The sequence below is a fragment of the Sturnus vulgaris genome, chromosome Z (assembly GCF_052056855.1).
Source record: "Sturnus vulgaris isolate bStuVul1 chromosome Z, bStuVul1.hap1, whole genome shotgun sequence".
In the NCBI taxonomy this organism is placed as follows: Eukaryota; Metazoa; Chordata; class Aves; order Passeriformes; family Sturnidae; genus Sturnus; species Sturnus vulgaris.
In genome coordinates this window covers 11773472-11795409 of record NC_142283.1, presented here as the reverse complement: position 1 = coordinate 11795409, position 21938 = coordinate 11773472, and the positions used below count along the sequence as shown (strand labels likewise).

Below are 21938 nucleotides of genomic sequence, written 5' to 3'. Positions count from 1 at the left end.
AGGGGTTAACTGGAAGAACTCTTCTCTCATTCAAGCTCCTCCCGTCACAGTCAACCTATCCATGAATTTTGAACAGGTTTTGGCAAATAAATTCTAAAGAGATGCAGAAAGTCACTCCCTAGGAACACGAGCTAACCAACAGTGATTAAGGAGGATGCCAACTACCTTGTCTGCTGTAAATGGAAAATGCAATCCCACGTGAGCTAAAAAAACCCAAGTATTTACCACAGTCGCAGTCATACTGTTATAACAGCCACCAGTGGTTCTTATGTTATAAACCCAGGGCTATTGAGCTGCTAGAAAGACCAAGCACCAAAGCATCTTATGAGGGCCCGATCTCCCTATCACCCCTGGGAAGAAAGTAACAGCGTATACTTTTGAAGTTAATCTTTCAGAAACGCCACCAAGAAACCCAAGAAAACACAAGGCAAAAAAAAATCCCAGCTTAACAATTACTTTTTTTTTTTAAATCACAAAAGGGAAACTACTAACTTTGAAATTACTGACTTTAAAAAGTGATTAACTTACAGTAATAACCTAACTAACATGGTATTTGCAACAAGCTCAATAAAACCAAATAAAAACTAATAACAAAAAAATACATACCCAATCATAAAAATATTATATTTGTTAATTATTAAAATTAACAACTATAACTAAAACCAAAAATCACTTCACTGCTTAGAAGCCAGCTGGATGGTAACTGTCAAAGGGATCAAAAATTTTGACATATGTATTTTCAAGTGAATTACTTGAATTACTTGGATAGTTTTTCCACGGTATAATCCACCTGAACAACAAGGCCCTAAGAAAGAAAATACAGTAACACCACATAACAACAAGCCTGAGATATATACTTTAGTCCCTTTTACCAGACTAATAGTGCGAATGAGGAAAGAAAAAGCAATACATAAAACACACCAACTAACTTCACTAAGTTTAAAATGTTAACAGCTCCAGCTAAAACACCCTTCAAGTGTCTGATGTTTACACAAGAACTGGACTGCTAACCAATTAAAAAATGTAATATGTTCAGAAAATTCAAGTTTGAATAGAGTCCTTTGACTGTGTACCAGTTGTAAGAAATACAGACTTTGAAATACATAATCCCTTAAGGAATGTTGATTCTTGGTGTATTTTCTAGACACAATATTTAACAAAGGGGATATCTCTTTCTTCATCCTAAACTAAGAGTGTCTCTGGCTTTTAATACACATCTACCCTCCTGGCTTTCCCTGAAACTTATTCCTTTTTTGGTTATGATTCTCCGAGAGGACCTGTGGAAGACAAAGTTGGACTAAAACCCCACAAAATTCTATACAACTGTGGACTCATTGACTGATGCAAGTCCCAGGAGAAACAGAAAAAACAGATTACAATTATGTGAGAAACAGCACAGTGCTTCCAGTCACCATTTCACTTGGCATATAGTAAGTATTATGTATCCATATAAAAGCAATCCTTCAGTTACATGGATCACAAATCCTGTGACAGCCTCCTAATGGAGATGGATGAAGACTATAATTAAGTCTAGGACCAGAATCTAGAAGCCGAAACTGTTTTCATGACAAACTAAAGCAATAGTGCATGGACAAATTACATTTTACCAAGGTTTGGGGGGGTGGTTTGAGGGTTTTGGAGATATGGGATTTTTTTCCCCTGGAATTTCTAAAACTGAGCTGGTTTAAAGAAAACAAAGAGCAAATAGTCCAGACCTCAAGTGAGAATAAAATCCTGTATTGAGGTCTTAAATTTTTCAGTTTCAGGGTAAGAACAGCCCAGCTGTATGAAGAGCCAGACTGAAGGCAAGGACTAACCAAAGCTTAGTCCTAGTCTTGCTGACGTTTTGCAGACTGCTTCTAAATTATGTCTCCTTGTTAGACAGCTGGATTGAGGCCAGACTTAGGACTGTACAGTACTGGGATCAAGCTTCTTTTGAAATTTGAAATCTCAGTAGCTGCAAAACTAGCAGAATAAATATTATTTCTCTCACAAGACTTCAAAGGCAGTTTTCTATTTCCACCTGTTCTGTTAGAGTTGACCTTTTACAAACCTCTTACTTTAGGATAAATGGCTTTATCACTCCCTGGTCTGCTGACATTTGAGCACTCACAACAGCTTGTTCCTGATACTGCTTTCCACCAGTACAGAATACCCAGCAGAGGCTACAAAGCCTCTACATACAGAATTTTAACTCATGCCTAAAGTAAATTTTCAGAGATCCTGACTGAACATGACCTCAGAAATGGTCACCTTGTGGACTTAACACGTGTTTTACCAACAGTGGTAACCTGACTGGTCACAGACAACCCACACTGATTTTGCTGCTTCATTTTATCAGTCCTTATGTGCTTTAACAGGTATCTCTTTAAATATTAAGCAAAGAAGTTGAAGCACATTAGCAGAATCAAATGCTTGAAAAAAAAGTTAAATGAAATGTTAACGACTGTTGTGGAGGGTAACTGCGACCATAGACGAATAAATCTCCTCTCTTAAACATCCAATTACTAGATCAATACTTTGTCTTCTTGCAAATACTGGGTTTTCTCCTCTAATACCACGCAGCCAATAGATGTAGAAACACTGAAGGAGGGAGAGGTGCCAAAATAGACTCACCAAGAAAGCTGTGAATGTTCTACTACTGTGACAAGGCAGTAAAAAGGGAAGGATCAGCCTGTATTTACAAATGTTTTGAGCTCCCAAAGCCATGTACCACTAAAACCACTCTGGTAACAAATCAAAACCAAATAGTTCCTTTTAACTGCTTCTGTGCAGGGCTAGAGAAGGCACAGCCATTCAGCACGTCCTTTTAACAGGCTGTATAAGCTCATTACAAAGTTAGTAGGTTTACTGGGTTTTTAACATCTTACTCTAACCAAGACTTTCTGTAAGACATTGACCCAGTGTAAAAAAAAAAAAAAAAGTGTACACAACCAATACCGTTTTCAAACAAACTCTACAAACAAAACTTAATTCCATTATTGTTAATATGTTAATATAATGACAAAGTTCTAGCTGAACTAAACACTAGCTTTACTTTTTTTCTTCACAATCCTAAAATTATCCACGCTTAAAAGTTAAAGTCGGAAGATGTGATAAATGTGATTCGTGCTAATTAAATTGTAACTATATTAGCAAACTTGTATTTAGATCAATAGAAGACAATTGTTACAGAGTGAGGGGGGAGATGGGTGAGACAGGACAAAGGACATCTTCCAGATGTCGGGAGTTGAAGAAGGATGTTGGAAGAGAACAGTAAAAAGATGTAGGTCTGACAAGCAGCACCTAGAAATAGAAAGTTTCGACCTTGAAATGGGCCAAAATGGGATGATTCCAGGCATGGGACTTAATTAGAGTCATGTTATGGAAAACATCTGCTCAGTCACACAGGGCGCCTGCGCTACCTGCAGGTCACACCTCGGTCACTGATGAAGACGATGAGCCTTCATCGGAAATAAGACCCTCAAAAGGATGAGAGAACCCCTAAGCCATTAGTAGAGCATGCACGTACACATAGTGACGTAGATTTTAGAAACAGAAACTAGGAGGAGCTTTCTAGAAACTTCTGTAGCCTACAGTATATAGGTGGGATTGTTAGCCTGGATGCTTTGGTACGTGAGGAATGGCGAGCCACTCCCCGTAACCCCGGTCGGTTTTGCTTATGCTTTATACGAATCTCAATTATACTAAATTACTCACTGCCAAATTTTGTATATTCACAAATATATCCACTTTGATTGTATTCATCTCCAATACTTTAATTGTATACATTTATAATTCGTACTATTAAAAATTTGCTGCTACATTTAATCTTGTTGCTTGATAAATTGGAAAAAATAGAACACCATTCACAACAGAAGACTAGCATATATGTAGCTTAATAATGAAATTAATTTTTTCTTCCTGATTATTTCCACAGCTCATACCTTTTTTAAAGCAAAAGTATTTCCTGCAGATTTAAAGTTACCTTTACACTTCACAGTGTTACAATACAGTAATCCAAAACTTAGTGACTTCTGCAGTGAGGATGAAATTCATTATGTGCTAAATGGATTTCAGTGCAATCCACATATAATAAAGCTACAAGGCAATTAAGTTTCTGAAGAAGATATTAATCTTGACTGTCACCCATAAAAACCCAGCATTCAAGGCTACATATGCAGACAGCACCAAAAAGCAAAAAAGTGCACGTGTCCTTCATAATTCACCAACCCTCTGAAACCAAAAATGTTTATAACTGTAACGTCAGATTCTGAAGTATTTCTGAAAATTCTAAAATTTCTGAAGTTTTTCAAAGCAAACAGAATAAAATAAAGGAAAGCAATTACTGTTTTTTCAGTTAACAGCTCTTTTACAATAACAACACAATCCAGCCACAGCTGCAAAACTAAAGTTCTGCTGTAAACAGTGTTAAAGGCTGCCTTCTGCTCTCAGCAATGCTCATCCATCTGATCTAAAGCATTCAGAATCCAGCCTTAATTGTGCACTGCCTTGCAACTGAGTTGGGGGGGGCGGGGGGGGTACTTTTTGGTTGGTTAGTTGGTTTTTGTGAAATTACCCCTTATTGTAGAAGTATCAGAAGAAACCCAAACACTTGCAAGATATTAAAATAATTAAGTAATAATATTAACCCCAAAAGAATCAAAAGCTGTTTCAGTACAACCCACCAAATTAAAACTCTGGTGTTTTCTTAGTATTTTTCTCTATCTGGATGCTGCAAAATTTCAATATGCACATGTCAATGCAAGGCTCGGAGACACCGGTTTAGCATTTCATATCTCCATAGTTCAGCGTCTTCAGGATTATACCCACCAATGGTACCTCCTCAATTATGCTTTATTGTTTTGATATCATCCTGTTTAGAGCCTGAAAATTCATCAATATCTCAGGTGAGAGCCTGAAAATTAATCGGTATCCCAGGACATGCTCCTCCTCTCCATTTGTGCCTGTACTTCCCTGCTACTATTTGAAGAGGTTTATTACAGTTTGATGCACGACAAAGCATTTCTACAGCTAAGACACCATGTTACTTCATTAGGAATGCAAACATCTCTTTTCCCCATGCAATATGAACGAAATAAACACACACGCACAAAATGTCTGCCCTCGCTGCAAGTATAAAGATCTTCTTTTCCTTAACAGCTATGGAGCTGGAAAAAAAAAGAAACCTTATAAACAAACTGCTGCATGTGCTAGGCAAAGAAATGACTGACCAAGCCTTAGGCCTGCAAATAGAAGGGAGACTAATTCTCAAAGATAAAATTTATACTTAGTAGCTGCCGCAAAGCTGCAAATTTCAGCCCCATTGCACTGAAAATAAGCTAGTTTTTAAAAAGAAGCTCATGTAATAGCTTCTTTTCAGTAATATTAATAAGTTATAGATCACAGCCAAGTTTAGTTCTAGTACACAAGGAAGGAGATGATTTTACAGTGCTAGCTTCTGCGTTTTCAGCTCCTTACAGAGATGCCTAGGCATTTATTGCATTTTTAACTTGCTATGAAAGACATCATGACATGCAGAAGTCAGCCTCCAGTCTCCACTGGGGCTGCAAGAAAGGCAAAAAATTGTTGGCCACAGGATGAGCAAAGAAAAGTGCAAAGAAGCAGGGCAAGAAGGAACAGGAAAGCCAAGCAACTGGCCCATATAAAGCAAAACAAAACAGAACAAAAAGAAAACACGAAGAAACAAACAAACAAACAGTATGCAGAAAATGGCAATATGAAATTTAGCATAAAAGCAGCCGTAACTTTTTGCCTTTATTTTAATTTGTTACATAAAAAAGGATGCAATTACCTAAACACTAGGGCTCTAAACAACAACAAACCCCCAGGTGCTATACTTTTAACAGTGACACTGTGAGTCCATAAACCTGACAAAGCTGCCTATAATACTATAGTGGTACGTATTATAAAGACATCCAAATCCAACTGGGCAAGTCTCCTCCTGCATAAGCCGCTGCCATAAAACAGAATATAAGCAAAATTGAATAACTGCACAAAGCCAGAAAGGCATTCCATTTATACAACTCATCACCCAGGCTAGCTAATGAAGTAAAGTTATGTCAAAGATCATTTCTTAAATATTCCTTCACTACCTTGTCACACATACAGAGATGCAAAGGAAAACTGTAATTTATAACACCATATTCTCTGATAAAGGCCACACTAGTTCTGCCTTGAAGGCACAACTCCCTTCTGAAGCAAAGCATTAGCAACCTTCTCCCTGAGGGACTTTAAACCATCACCCAGGCCCTGAGCTTTATTGCCATTTCCTCATGAAATCAAACAAATGTCCCTACTCAGACGTATCCTGGCGTTTTCAACACTGTAGTTCAAGCAACATTCCGAAAAACCTACTTTGAAGATCACAGAATACAATTCTAGGACAAAACTTAGGGAATGTGGATTATTAGGTCAGAAATTAGTAGCTTGTGTCATGATAACATCTCTCAACCTATGAAACACTAAAATATTAACATTCCCCTGTTAAGGTCTTTAAATTAAGAGCTAACATTGCAGAAGAACACGACAGTACAGAAGAGCAAGGGTGCTCTGAGGAGACAGTGCACACTTTAAGTGAGCATCACTGTTTTCAGAAATCAGAGTTATTTCCATGAAGACCACAAACAAATGGAAAAAGAATCAGTCTTAGAACACTGGTTGTAAAGTATACATTTTCAAAGTTTATATTTCAAAACCACAACTGTCAAAATAATCATTAGACTGAGGGGGGAAAAAAAAGAGTGTTCAGGGAATTGTTTAGATAAGAAATATCACAACCCTTGAACTTTATTTTTAAAGTAACTGCCAGTTGTTATAGATATTCAACAACTTTCTGGCTCCAAAGAGATGGCAGTGGGGATTCAAGTTTACTTAGCTTTTCTGTGGGGTCATATTCTTAGGTTACAGGTTAAAAGGCACACTAAAGAAATTCCCCCACTGTCCCAGTTCTCTAGAGGCACTTACTAATTGCAAGCAGTAGCATAAGTTTCATTTTGAAAATGCAAGTTTCCATGGCCTCTGGCAAATCCCTCCTTTTGAAGTTCAGTATTTTTTTCAATTATAGTGTGAGAGCTCAGAAACACCATTGCCACAAAACCAACTCCTGACCAAAACACACTGCCACTGCTTCCAGACACATAAACATTCCACTATGGCTTATTTCGAGCTATCTACTACAAATATACAAGCTCACCCTTCCCCACCAAAATCCATCAGCCTGGGTGACACTCCTCAAACTCTCTGAGGAGCAGCGGAAGAACTTAAACGAAACTGTGTAATAAGAATATTGATTAAAACGTACTGACAAAAAAAAAAATTTAAAAAATCCTATATTCCGGGACAGCAGTACGAGTTTTCTCCTAGATTACCCACGACCGGCTTTTTGTGTGTTTACTTGCAAAAACCACCTGCCCGAGGCACAAGGTGATAAAATCCAGGATTACAGACGTCACCTTGCAGCCCTGGCGGAGGTGGAAGTGCTGCGGGCAGGGTTCGCCCGCTGTCCCGGGAAGCTCTCGGTGCCGAGGCCCCGCTGGAGCCCCTGGCTCCGGTGCTGGCGGCAGCAGGGCAGGAGCTCCGCAGCTCCAACCACTGCTCCAACTCGCCCACAAGTTGAGCGCCGGGGAACGCGAGGCGAGGAGAAGGACGGGATGGCTCCGTACCGCAAAGAGCCGCCTCCCGCTGTCGCTACCTGCTGATGAAGCCATCCCCATCGCCGTCGCAGGTCTGGAAGAGGCGCCTCATCCTCTCCTCCTCGCCCGTGCTGGAAGTATCGGTGCTGCTGCCGGCGCTGCTCACCTCCACTACGCCGGCTGCCGCCATCATGCGCGCCGCTCCGGAGGAGGAGGAGGAGGGGGAAAGGAGGAGGAGGCAAGGCTGCCTCGGGAGTTCGGGATTCCCCGTCCCGCCGTTCCTGCAAAGTGCGAGCGGCAGCACAAAGCCGCGGCGGGGGGTAGTGCTGGACCGGATTCCACAGCCTGCGGAGTGACTGCCGGGCCGGGACCCCGCCCGGGGCTCGGAGCGGGGATAGGGCGGCTGAGGCTCCGAGCTCCCGCCTGCCGGTGCTGGGATCGCGGCGGGACCCAGCGGGAGCGAGCGGTGTCGCCGGCCCAGGGCCAGCTGCTCTCTCTGCCGGGGCCCGCCGAGTGCGGGGCGACCCAAACCCGCCCCGAGGATCTCTGGTTCTGCTTGAGCCGAGCAGGGCCGGCTCCCTGCTCCGGGGGTGCTGCTTTGGCTGCTGCTTTGGCCGGTCTGTGGAAGCCAACAAATCTCAGCGTTTTCTGTAGCCCTGTGTTTGCACTCCAGACTGTTAGATTGGGGTACTGTTAGGTAAAAGCATTCTGAGGTGCAGAGCACCAGCCCTCTTGACTTACCCAGTTCCTTTCCACTGGTCAAATTTTACCTGCGAAGTCAAGAATTGGTTTTTCTGTGCCTGAACATGTTTGTGGCCTGTACCCTTCCCTGTCTGTTAGTCTCCATTTAAAGAAAAGTAGGTTTTTTGCAGGTATCATGTGGCCAGATGAAAAAAAAAAAAATTGTGCCTGTATAGTACAGCTTCTTCATTTCCTTTAGTTCTTTGCCACCCTTCTCAATACCTAATTAAGTTTTATTCAGTGCTTTTTATTCTTATTCTTGGAAAAAGAAGTGTACAGCACTAGCACCAATCTGTTTTATCTCTGCTGGAAACAGGTAGTCTGAAACAGTCTAGAACAGCGTTTCACTTTACCTACACTTTATGCTTCTTACTCCATCACACTGTGATTAATTTGGGTCAACTAATTTTTTTCCTAACCTGTTTCTTTATTAAAAAAAAAACCAAACACCTTGTTACTAATGACATACATTTCTCTCGTTGTGGCTAATAAGTATACAGTACATAATCCTTCTCCTATTAATTAAGTCTTTGAAGATATCCAGTTCATGCCACAAAAAATCTTGATCTTCCTTGTTGCTGACAGGGATTAATGAATATATAAATTCAGCAAAGTTATCACATTTGTTGCACAGTGTCTTTTAAATACATTAACTGATGGCAACAGTTCTAATTGTTAATATTTATTGCACCTTGATTACATAAGTCATTACAAGGGAAAAAGTCCCTCTGGCATTTTATTAACTAAAACTACTTGCAAGTGTAAGCATGCATACACTCACTCTCGTATTGTCTCGGTCTCTGTTGGTTTCCAAATTACACTGCTCACATTAGTTCTTGCTGGATGACCAGGGCACTGTAATATGGAGTCAACACAGTTCCATACTCTTTCAATGCACTGAAAGCAGAGAATATTGCAACTATCCTTTCAGATGTCCTGACCCACAGTGGTCTGACTCTTAGTCTTAGAACACACTTTTTCAGTCCTAGGCAGGATGTTGTTCATGTGTGATATCAGCTGATTACTGCAGCTGTTTGTTTACACTGAAGACTGGAGGAGATCTGAAGTCATAAAACCATTTTCTTCAGCCAGGTCCCCTAGACGAGCTGTTCAGTACCACACACAAGAATCCTTGCACACATTCTGCAAATATAACATGCACTGCTTCTTACTAAGAATGAAAATTCTTAACCACAGGGACTCGATGTATTTGTATGCATCCCTTTCATCTTGGGATATTCTTTGATTCTGTGATTCTTTACAGAATCCTAAAACAGTGTTTCCTGACAAGGCCACCAGTATCAATGGAGCAAGATTGGATCCAAGGATTCAAAATACCACAATAAGAACCTCCAAGAACAATCTCTCTCCATTCTAATGCTATCTGCTAAGTCTCACAGTTGGCCAGTTCTCACCTTTTTTAAAACTAATCTCCCACTTCTCCTCTAATTTAGATAACACTATCTGTTCTCAGCAGCACGATTCACATAGTAGCTTTCTTTGTGGATCAGAAATTCACCCATTCCTTATCTTTTCCCTGCTCATTGTGAACAGGTTTTTAGTCAGTTGAATTGAATTTTTCCTGGTGTCTTTTCGGTTTCGGGGGATCAGCTATAGTTAACTTTTTTGCATTTGCACCAATCCCAAAAAAGCCTGGTGCGGTGGTTTCTGACTTTCCCTGATACCAGTTCCTCCTTGCTGATAGGAACAGCTGATATTCTAGCTGTGGTGTGGCATGCAAGACTGTAAAACATGCTGAGCTTGCTGGCTTTTATCGTGACGCCTATCTAATATTTTAAAAAGATGCATCACATCAGTTGGAAAGCAATACCATAAGCTGCAGTTCACCACATTCCTGTGCCTGCTGTGAATTATGTGGCAGATCACTCCTACAGCCAAGAATGTGAATTTCAGATGGCAAACCCTCGACATTTAAAACCAAAGTATGCTGTGTAGCAGAAAGTACAATTCTGCCTGAAGTGTCCCGGGTGCGAGGGGTGTGTGGTGCCTAGAAAGTTGTGAAGAGAGATCAGTGAAGGAGGGAGTGAGAGTTCCATGCTGCTGTGAGTACGAGAATAGACTTGATATTTCTCAAAATAAATTTTTAAAAAGTTTGTATGTTTTCTATTTGAGACTGTGGGTTTTAACTGTCAATCCATTGTGTATTTGTCTTCTATGTAAGTTAAATAAGACTCTAAAGTTTTTCAATATTAATCTATATTCTGCAATATTGATTTTCCATAATGCCCTTAATTCCAAATGTAAATAAGCATATACTAGACAGTCAATGCAAATGTTAATTAACAATGCTATAGCACTACTAGCTGCACTTAATCTCCAACATTTATATACCCAAAATCTGACATCTCTGAAAGATGGGTAGGAGACACCTGATTTCCAGAAATGCTGAACTTCTCAGACTTTCCACCAAATCAACATGACACTTAGGTTCATGTGATCTCTGAAAGTCAAGTCTACCTCAAATTAGGTGTTAAACAACAGAAAAAGAAAAGCAATGTAAACCTCTTTAAATTTAACTATAAATGGTTTTGCAGTAGAAAACAGTTTAAGTCACTGCATAAAATTACCAAAATGTTGCCAAATGACCAAAATTGGCCAAAAAAAAGAGAAAAACTTCCTTCTAAGATAACATTCAGCATGTAGCATTTTTCAATTATCTCTTTCAAAACCCACCAATGAAACAAACAGTAACTCAATTTGCAAGCAGGAAGTTTTAAGTTAGTAATATTCCTTTGAGCAAGGTAGCCAGGGTATGCAACGCAGAATTTTCTCAGCATCCAGAGTCCAACTGCCCAGAATACCATCCCTTTCAGTTTCCTAAATACAACATCCAGCCCTTTTCACACACTTGCTAAAAAGTTCCCTGTTGCTCCATGAGGTTCTTGGTTAATAGACATGTCACTGTTACCTGAGTGACACTGCTGCCCAACACAGGTGGGTTCTCGTGGTGATATTGGCAGAGTGAGCATGACACTAAACCACAGGTACAATTAAAAGGTTTTTTTCTTAACAGGATGCTATGATTGATATAGAAGAGAATTTATTATTAGAATGGCACAGATTTCTACAAGTAGAGTCAACATAGTACAGTCTGTAACTAGGATGGTAGGGAATTTATAATACAATTTAACTTAAGTTTCTAACCACCTGGATCCTCTGCAGCTAGGGTCAGATCCCAATTCATAATAGTTTGTTGTATCAGTATTACAATGAAAATCTCGAGGGGCTGGGAAGCCAGATGTTTGCGGGGGCTGCCTGGGAAGGCAGGGCAGGGCCTGGCAGCCAGGACTCACCCAGCCATCCCAGCCAGGTCAGCCCAGGGCATTAGACACCTCCCTGGGGACAACAAAGGCCAGGCTGGGACACGGCACCAGGGTGGAGCTAGCTTGGCCACCAGCATTCACATAACATGACTTTGCACATGTATACCAAGCTACTAAGATGTGAATATGCTCAGATCTAAAAATGTGCCGAGCCTATATAAACCATGCCCAGGTTATATGAGGGCTAAGTAAAAGTTTATAAGGGTAAGTAAAAGTTTTTTCCTATGTAAACTTTTTTTTTTTTTTCTCATTAGGGAAGTGAAATTAAAAACATACCTTCTTTTCTATGGTTTAACTTAGAAAATGCATATTTTTGATGTTGCTGCAAGATAGATGGGGGAATTAGCTATTCTAATTGCTGCCACTGCTTAGGTATTCAGACTGAAGATTTTGATGTGCACTATGATCAAAAGCAATGCCTGGTGGTATCAAAGGAGAGATTATTCTGTGTTTCAGTTGGCTTCAGATAAAGACTATCTTTGCTTATTGATCTTCATCGTAACAAAATTTAAAGTAACAAACACATAATGCGAGTTCAAATTAATGTCATTTAAAACACCATTGTGTAGCATCTGCTGCTCACAGAGCCGTGGTTTAGCTAGGAAATTGCTAGTTAAATGCTCATCAAAATCTTGTGTTTGAAGTCACTGTATTACTTTCTTCACATTACTTTGTTTAGATTTACTTTGTTCTCAACACAGACTTATGATTTCAAGCTCCATCCAGAAATATAAGTCTTGTGCAGCCTTTACTGTGGAATTCTTCACAAGTAGAGCTGTTTGAAAATTCTCAAAATACTTCAAAATAAATGATTTTTTTTTTTGTGAGGACGATTTTTCTGATTTTTCTCCTCCTGCTCCCAAGAGTGATCTGCAAAACTGCAATATTTTACCTAGGATTGAAAATATTTTAGATAGGATATTAATTTTTAGATAGAATATTAATGCCTCTTTTGAGGAGCTTCCTACTCATTCTTCACCTTTATAAATGCTCAACCACCTTGTAAAACTGTTCTAAAAAGTGTACATTTTTCTGATGATGATGAATAGAAATGAGAACAGGTTTGCCCCTTTTTCCAAAAATACCCTAAATCTCTCTCTTCAAACAGGTTCCTACTCCTGGATCTTACCTAAGGATCCACAATTTGGATACAGAAAGTTAGAAGTTCATTTCCTCTTTTCTTGTACAAACATGTAAACAAAGGTATTGAATATTTCCACTTTTTAAAATCAAAGTATGTTATTTGAAGCTATATCTCTGTTAACAAAATACTACTTTGGTCAAAAAAGTGGGGGCACATGTAAAGATAAATGGACGTTTTGTAGATTGTGACTATGAAGTAACCTCAAAAACTTTTTTCTGCAGGCTATGGATGACTGCACTAGTTAAATGTGTTCTGCACTCCAGAAAATTTCTGCAACATAGGTATTGTTTTAGTCAAAATATTTCAGTGAGACAGTATTCTAACAGAAAACTACATTCTGGATAAATAAATCTCCATAGGGAGCACATCAGTTCCACTCAGTTCCAGTTTCAGTAAGGACACAACCACATGAATCACAGGTATGAAATCGTTCTGCCTTCAGTCTCCTCCTAAGCTCACAAGACATGGGATCCCTGTGGTTTTCATGCTGCCTTTATATCTAGACACAGATGTGTTAGCACAGGATCATTCCACTCTCCCTCCTGTCTTCTGTCATTTGCTCACCCTGGAAACTAGAGTTTCTCAATTTAGGAGTGAGGAGCAGTGGAGAAAGCTGTGGGAAGAACTGGAGCATATTTGACCCTGTTGGGAATCATGCTCTTCCCAGCCTTCATTTTGGATTCATTGCTGAACTCTGTGGATGCCTTAAGCTCCACTGAAGGGTTGCAATTTTCCCCTGGATGTTCAACAGCCCAAGCTCTGGACTGTGGCAAGTGAGGACCCGAGAGAGGTTGTTTTACAGGAACAGAAGCGATTAAAAGAGCATGATTTTTCCTTGATGTCTAAAAATAAATTAACAATGGAGTAAGGGCAGGGGAAAAGACAGATAAATAGGAATTTATGTGCCAGTAGATGATAGGAGAGGTTATAGAAACAGGGCAGAAGCAATCACCCAAATAGAGCCCACATCAGCAGCCAAAGATCTGGGAAACTATCAGTGTATACAGTCGTGTGCAGTAGAGCAAGAGATGCCCATTTTCACTGCAGTTAATTTATTAAACAAATATCTTGTGATATAATTTGACATCAGTCTTACTTCCCTAAATATGTATAAATACATAACTTACTTGAATCACAGCAGCCAACAGCTGTCTGGTTACAAATTTACTATGATGCTTAAAAACCCCCTACATACTGGAATTTCCTTTTTTTTAAATTTCTTTTTAAATTTTTTTTTTTTTTAATCAAGGAACTGAAAAGAGAAATAAATCTTGTGCTCTTTCATTAACTTGATCTTGAAGAATTGGCTCACCAGTGATCCTTGCATCATATTTCAACAGCTAATAAGTCTTACAGCACTTAAAATCTTTAAAAAAATCTCAAACAAACAAAAACCAGTAAGACTAACTATTTTGCAGTCAAATCTGACACAATTTAACACAGTACATAATAGATAATACTATTTCACCAACTTCCATTGCAGTTCTTTTTCTCTTAGAACTGGCATCTTTTGTGGAACCTAAGAGTGTTCACGGGAGAGAAAATATTCTGCGAAATGAAAATAAGTCAGCAAAAAGTGCCTCTAGGGAGGGTAAAATAAGAATACCTAATTGTATTTAAACATGCAGATGTATTTTTGCATAAAACTGTGCTGCCTCTTGATTCTTCTTATAAAAAAATACATGGGCATTTGGACATATGTTAATAGAAGGAAATAATTCTTATTCCAGGGGTTATTTGTTTTGAGTAAACATCAGCCAGAAGGTATTTCAGAGGCCAATCATGAAAACAGAATTTTTAAAGACTTACAGGTTGTTAATTCTAATATGAAAATCCACAGCTAGTAATTTTTATTAAGAGAATACATATGAAGAATAAAACTTCCATGTCTAAGAGCTTGGGTAAGCACAATTCTGTCTTTGCTCATGGTTTTTCCTTTACTGAGTGCAGACTGCAATTTTGTCTTTAGCAGCACTGCAGCAGGCAGTGCATGGGTGACTATACTCTCCTATTTTTTCGCCCTTCTAATAGCATCAGAGATTCAAAACAGCAGTGCAAGCAGAAAGGCATGAAGGCGTTTGTTATGCAGGATGCACTAAGGCTTCACCCCACTCTTGGCCATACAGATGAGACCTAACCCAACATAGTTAGTTATTTCTGTGTGCTTCTGTATTTCCAGGATTGCAAACTGAGAGCAGAATTGGGCCTGAGGAATAATTTTTCAGAATCATGGGGTTTTTTTCTGTAGGAAGGCAAGATGACACTGTTAAGAGGCAGAAACTGTTAAGAGACCTGGGTTCTTAATTAAAGATTTCTGATGATGTGACTCTTTCAAATGAGTTATGAGCTCTCAGTTTTTAGTGTTGATACCAAGGATGATAAGAGTAATCCTCATTTTATTCAGCTGAAGTGTTTAATTTCCCATAATAATTGTGACGTGCTCTGAGGTGTCAGTACTGAATGTCATAGGAACAGCTCTGAGGAACTAGCATTATGTACTTTGGTTGAAGATACATAGGCAGATACCGGTACTTGAAAACTGAAAAAAAAAAATTAAAAGTAACATTAGAATAGATCAATCGTTCAGCTCCAATGTGACCTCTCAGTAAAGAATTATGCTGAAATGAGTCTTGTACACAGCTTTGGTCGAAGTCTCATGAGCTATTTTTCAAGCAGTTACATCAGACAGTGACTTTATTTTCTATTTAATTCTCCCCTTCTCAACTGAGTAGTTTGTTTTTCTTCCAAGTAATCTCCTTCTGACTTAATGATGTTTCCAAGACAGCAGCCTTCAATACCGAGCCCTGTGCCATGCCCAAGAGATTTGGGTTTAATTTCTGTCTCATGTCCTCAGCGTGGAGTCAAAGGACAACAGAACAGACGATCCAAAACGAAGGGCAAGTAGCACTTTACAGAGTGGGAAGTCCGAGGGCCGAGATGACACTCGCCACACCTACGTTTAATGCCATGCAATTAAATCACGTAATTTATTACCAGACAGGCTACCATTGCCACTTTTTGGTCACGGCCATACACGTACTGCGATACATAGGCAGACTTCAACACCCGAGCGCGGGGAAAAGAGACAATTTCCTTCCACTCGGGGGCGATTCCGGCTGTGCGTGATCCCCGCCCGGCCCCGCCCGGCCCGGCCCGGCCCCGCCCCGCCCCGCCCCGCCCCACCCCGCCGCCTGCTTCGCCCCGCCGGCCGAGGAGCACCGGGCCCGGATCTGTGCTGGTGTCGAGGCCGCTTCGAGGCCGCGTTGGGCCCGGATCCGTGCTGGTGTCGAGGCCGCGTCGGGGCCATGTCGCGACACAGGCGGGTCCCGCGGCGGCAGCCCAGCGGGACCGCGTGGGGCTCGCCTGCCTCCGCCGCGGTGCGCACCCGGGCCGAGGCCCTCAGGGACGTCGTCGTGGGCGAGGAGGTGGAGATGGCGGTGCAGCTCGCTCTGGAGCGCTTCCAGATGGGGGACGATGCAGGTGCGCGGCACAGCCTGGCCCGGGGGGAACCTGCGGGTGTTGGGAGGGCGCTGGCAGCGGGTCAAGGTGGGACTCCTGCCCCTCTGCCCGGCCCTGGTGAGGCACAGCTGAGGTGCTATGTCCAGCTCTGGGCTCCTCACCGCAGAGACAGGGAGCCACGGGAGGGGGGTTCAGCAGGGATTACTGAGATGAGGAATCTAGCGCCTTTCTTATCAGGAGAGGTGTGGGAGCTGGACCCGTTTAGCCTAGAAAAGACTGAGAGGAGATCTCATTGCTGCGTATAAATATCTCCAAGATGAGTCCCAGTGTGGACTTCTTGGTGACAGGACAAGAAGCAGTGGCCATAAATTAAAACAGAATAAGTTCCATCTCAACACGAGGGAGAATTTATTTCCATTGAGGGTGGCAGAGTACTACTGGAACTGCTGCCCAGGAAGAGCGTGGAGTTTCCCCCTGTGGAGTCATCCCAAACCGGATTTGTTCCTCTGTCACCTGCTTCAGGTGACTGCCTTGGCGGAGGGATTGCACTGAGTGATTTCCCTTCCAGTCCTAACAATTCTGTGATTCTATAACATTGAGACAATATGTCAAGATTACTGCCTGTTGCATTGTTACTGTTTTTTTATTATTATTTATCGTTCTAGAGATGGAATTTCCTTCTAGTTTTACTAGTACTGAAAGAGCATTTGTTCACCGCCTCTGTCAGTCTCTTGGACTGGTATCTAAAAGCAAAGGGTGAGTTTGGGTCAACTTTCAGTTTTTTGGTACAGATGAATGGAATTTCATGACTAATGATAACCTGATTGATGTTTTCAACATACCCTGCTGTGTAGCAAGGTATAGTATTAGAGAATAAAATGTGAAGTAGACACAGAAATAAGTATCTTTGTTCATGGCTGCATGCCTGCTTGGAAAAACTTGTAACATGCATTTTGGTACAGCTTGCTTTTATACTTCGTGGATTTAATCGATCCATTAAAGAAGCTTCTCACAAAGCTTTCAGAGTGATCAAAAGGATGTCTTTTTTTTTTTTCCAAAGGATTTGCATAGAATCCCATACCTTGACAAATAAAAATTATCCTAGAGTGTGTTACTTATTCCTAAGATATGTTTTCCTCCCTCACAGAAAAGGAGCCAATCGATACCTGACTGTAAGGAAGAAGGATGACACAGAACTGACACATGCAGTCATGACTTGTGACTTGGCTCTCCGTACAAAACACGCCGTTCGGAGTCTAATTCAGAGCTTTCCTGTCACAAATAAGGAACGCACAGAACTCCTGCCAAGGACAGAGCGAGGAAACGCCTGTGCTGTTGAATCTGGTATGTTCGGTGTGTCTTCTGATTTGGACTTGTCCATCAACACCAGTGGAAAATACCATCTGCAACCCAGGGACAAAACAAACTCCCTTCTGTTCTGTCCCATCTTGTGTCCTAACAGACGCCTTTAAACAAATACATGTATTTTCCTTATTTTTAAGGTCTTTTATAACTGGTGTTTAACTTGGAACTTGGGCAGTCATTTCATACCCAGAGGTAATTGCAATTGTCTTACCTTGTGCTGAGTTCATTTGGGATCTTTGAGCCAGTTCCATAAATCTTTTTGGAAGCACATTTGTGAAATGTGGCTTCATACAAGTGTTATGAGGTGGGAATAAAGAGCCAGGGTGTTACCATGATGCCATAAGAACACCCTTATGAGGAAATGAGGTTGGCTCTTCTACTTAAAGAATTCATATCCTTGATAAATCAAGAAGTTTAGTTTTTTTCTTCATCTCTGCAAAATAGATTTGGTCCTTTAGACACTACTGTCCAGACTTCTTGATTTCTAGAATATGAAAGAGTTCCCTGAAAGACAAACTTCTAATAAAATGTTGGGGTTTTTTTGAAAGCAACGTTTTCATCTAGATTATTGCTTCAGCAGCTACAAATGGAAGAGTTACACTGTGTGCAGAGGTGGATGTAGTGAACAGAAAACACTTGCACCAATATGCCTTCTTTAATTGCATATTTCCGACACGTGGTGTCTGTTCTTTAAGTGCTTCCTTTGCTATTCTTTTTAGTTGTTTCAGTTGTTTAATAGGATTGTTTAGTGAACACAGGGAAGCTATAATAAAAGTACTGAAAGTTAATCCACAGTCTAATATTTGTCTTTCTCTGCTTCTCAGGATGTATTTTTAGTTCTCCCGATCTCTTAGTTTGTGTTTGTCTTGGTACAACAGAGCTTGTAATTTAGTATATTAAACTGTTAATCACATTAAATAGGTATAATTGAGATTATAGCAAACTTTTTGTTCTTCCAGAAAATAATTATCAGGGAATTACAGAGTTGAACTTGCAGTGCTGGATTTGAAGTAACTTCCTCAGAGGATGTGTACGTTTTTTAGCTACTTATGCACTGCTTTCTAAGACATCACATTGCTGTGTGGGGTCCAGGACTATTGATACAGCGTGTTTGAATGAGTATGATTTCAGGCAAATGCATAGAATAGCTTAAAGGTTTAACTCTGTATGTGTGTGTTTCTAGGGGAAACTAGAGATGTAAAGTGTGGGTGCAAGTAAAAAGGCCATCGAGGCTGTTTTTCTCTGGTTTAGTTTCTCTTTCTCCTTTTGCTCTTTATAGGCTTTTTTTGACTTTGAGCAATGCTCTGTAAGACTCTGGTTTTGTTCAAAATACCCATGAGAGTAATAACTGTTTTGAAAAATACTATTTCAAGCATCTCAAGAGGACATGTTGCTATAAGTATGACTTCTAAATGTGTGACGAGTTTGTCACTTTACCCACAGGCATGCATAAAAAGTCAGCAATGTTGATTTTGAAGTACAGTTTTTGAGCAGTGTTTAAGTGACTTTCCTCTGTATCTTTATAAATAAACTTTTAACTTCTCTTCACAGAAAGCAAAGAAGTGAACAAGACAAGTGGTCGACTTAATGATGGTATCCCCCAAGTCCCAGTGAAAAGAGGGGAATCAGAGTTTGATTCCTTCAGGCAATCACTACCAGTTCTTGAAAAACAGGAAGAAATTGTCCAAATAATAAAGGACAATAAAATTGTTTTGATTATAGGGGAGACTGGCGCAGGAAAAACTACTCAAGTATGTTTCTTCAATGAAATAAAAAAGATAACCCTATTTATACTAAACTAATGCCAGTTGTGTAACATTTGTGATAAGGGATATTTTTATGCTATTTTAAGGCTTTTCTTTTCCTGTATGATTGAAAATCTTGTGTTCCAATTAACTTTCTTGCTTTTGAACCACTAAGACAGCAGATAGATACTAAAAGCATAAAGTGTTCCTCACAATTTTCTGATTGATACAATTTTTTCATTAAAATAATGCAAAACACTGAAGCGAAAGTAGCTGTTTTGTTTGTATAGCCCTTTTTCTTATAAGGCTAGCTCTGTTCTTAGTACCCAGAGTAATACATTTTTTGTGTTAAAATGAGAGCTTATCTATAGGGCTTTTTTAAAGATAGGTTTCTCTGAAGCAGGAGAGAGACACTGCAAGTTTTTTTCTCTTAAAAAAACCTGAACAGGTTATACTTAGAACTTTATTTTCTGCTGATTCAGGTGTGTTTGTAGTGATTAGTTCTAATGAAAAGTCTAGCCATGTGTAATACTGAGATGCCGTTAAATTGTTTCCCTGTGCTAAGAAAGCTGTGGCTTTCTCAAAAAGTAAATTTGAACCATTTCTTTACAGATCCCTCAGTTTATCCTTGATGACTGCTACAAGAATGGAACTCCCTGTCGTGTGTTTTGTACTCAGCCAAGACGTTTAGCGGCTGTTGCTGTGGCTGAAAGAGTGGCAGCAGAAAGAAATGAGAAGATTGGCCAGACAATTGGTTACCAGATCCGGTTAGAAAGCAGGTACTGATGGTATTTCTAAGTGTCAGTTGATCTTGTGCTGGTATTGTGAATCTTGTATACATTTGAACTGCAGTATGCTTGGGATGCAGCCCCATAAATTGTAGGTGGGATATGTTATTGCAGGTAAGGAATACTTAAGAGTGAGCAGGATGTCTTTGTTCCTGTGTTTCACAGTTTCATGTAGTAGGTTGTCTTATAGAGCTAAATTTCAAGTGCTTTTTATTGATTTCTTCTGCAGAGTGTGTGCATGTAGATCCTTGTCTGATTTTCAGATCAAATCTACACTTTCTTCTCTTCTGTTTTTTTTCCCCTCTCTGCTCTTAACTTGTGTGGATCCAAAAGTTCTCTAAGCTTTGAAGGTAGGTAGGAAGACCAGCATGCTGTAACAAATGTTATGTAGCGTGAGTTGATAGGGGTCTTAAAAGGGAAAACAATAAAATTGGACAGTCACTGATGAAACTGAGCATTATTTACCAGTCTAGTTTGGGCTAAATTTACTCTGCTTCAGCTTTTGTGCTTAAAACATGAGGTGATGTAAAAGTAGAGATTTTGATATCACTTAATGAATTTGTCTGTAAAGCAGAGCATGAATGGATTGTGTGGGGCTTTTAACAACTTTGTACTTTCAGGGAAGGGGCAGTGGTTGGGATATGAGTGACCGGAAGATGGCAAAAGGTTGTGTTGCTTGAATGAACAAAGATAAAATATAGCTGATGAAAAGGAATGCACTTGAACAACAAAGCCACAATAAGAATTCAAATGTGTTTGTGAAAGCTCACAAGGCTGTTAAGGCATTAGAAGAGCTAGTGAAATAAACTGGATGATTAATATGTGGGAGTACTATGCTAGCAGAAGAACGAAGTCAGATAAAAATGGAAGAATTACTGGAAGTAATTCTGGTGCAGAAAATCCAGCTGGAAAGAATCAATAAATTTACTCCAGAGAAACGCTAAAAGGGAGAGATCAATATTTTGAGCTGTGGACAAAAAACATTTGTAATGGAGATGTTTAGAGGTGTTTATAGTAACACAGAAGTCTAATTTTTTAAGTTTTCTTGACTCTGTTCCAGCGAAGAGCTGTGGAGTACACTACGAAGTGATTTCTAGTAGAAGTAGAATTGCTGCTTTTACTGGGACAGCTAACTCTGCCCCAGGTATAGAATAGTAACATTTCAGTATATTCACCTCCTGAAAAACCAGAGGATCACCTGATTACTTTGTGATTGAGTCAGCTGTAATGTATTGGGTTTGCAAGGCAAGGCTTTGGGAGCTGTGGGGTGGTTTCTGTGAGAAGATGCCAGAAGCCTCTCCCGTGTCTGATAGAACAGCCAAGACTGACCTGCCTCTGGCTGAGGCTGAGCCCATCTGTGATGGTGGTAATGCCTCTCAGACGGTGGGAAATGGGGGAGAAAAACCTGCACAACAGAGGCAGCAGTTCAAGGAGAGCAGTGAGGGTATGTGAGAGAAGCAGATGGAAAGGTCAGTGTAGGAGGGGAGGAGGTGCTCCAGGTGCCAGAGCAGCCCATGGTGAGGCAGCTGTGTCCCTGCAGCCTGTGGAGGTCCATGGTGCAGCAGGGATCCCCCTGTGCAGGACTCCATGTTGGGGCAGGTAGATACTTGAAGGAGGCTGTGATCTGGGAAGTCTGTGCTGAAACAGGCTCCTGGCGGAACCTGTGGCCCCGTGGAGGGAGCCCACACATAACCAGGTTTGCTGTCAGGATTGTGACC

General features: G+C 40.5%; 2 protein-coding genes across 2 annotated transcripts in view; one reads left to right on the top strand and one right to left on the bottom strand.

Moving 5' to 3' along the window:
* MCC (MCC regulator of Wnt signaling pathway) overlaps positions 1 to 7833 on the bottom strand; it is a 188684-nt gene extending 180851 nt beyond the window's left edge. Inside the window, exon 1 of the mRNA XM_014892038.2 lies at positions 7694 to 7833. Coding sequence (XP_014747524.2) covers positions 7694 to 7827 — 134 coding nt within the window. The 5' untranslated portion in view covers positions 7828 to 7833. The remainder of the gene's footprint in view (positions 1 to 7693) is intronic.
* Positions 7834 to 16989: 9156 nt separating this feature from the next.
* On the top strand, positions 16990 to 20218 carry LOC148219676 (3'-5' RNA helicase YTHDC2-like). Its single transcript, XM_088155836.1, has 4 exons — positions 16990 to 17078; positions 17470 to 17666; positions 19239 to 19438; positions 20045 to 20218. Exons 1-4 carry the CDS (start codon positions 16990 to 16992, stop codon positions 20216 to 20218), a joined length of 660 nt encoding a protein of 219 aa, XP_088011962.1.
* Positions 20219 to 21938: the final 1720 nt, after the last annotated feature.

Bases quoted from the DNA above. Each gene is read 5' to 3' on its own strand.
- LOC148219676 (XM_088155836.1), top strand. From the start codon at position 16,990: ATGGAATTTCCTTCTAGTTTTACTAGTACTGAAAGAGCATTTGTTCAC. The intron at 17,079-17,469 runs GTGAGTTTGGGT...CCTCCCTCACAG, and splicing joins CTGGTATCTAAAAGCAAAGG to AAAAGGAGCCAATCGATACC. The intron at 17,667-19,238 runs GTATGTTCGGTG...TTCTCTTCACAG, and splicing joins CGCCTGTGCTGTTGAATCTG to AAAGCAAAGAAGTGAACAAG.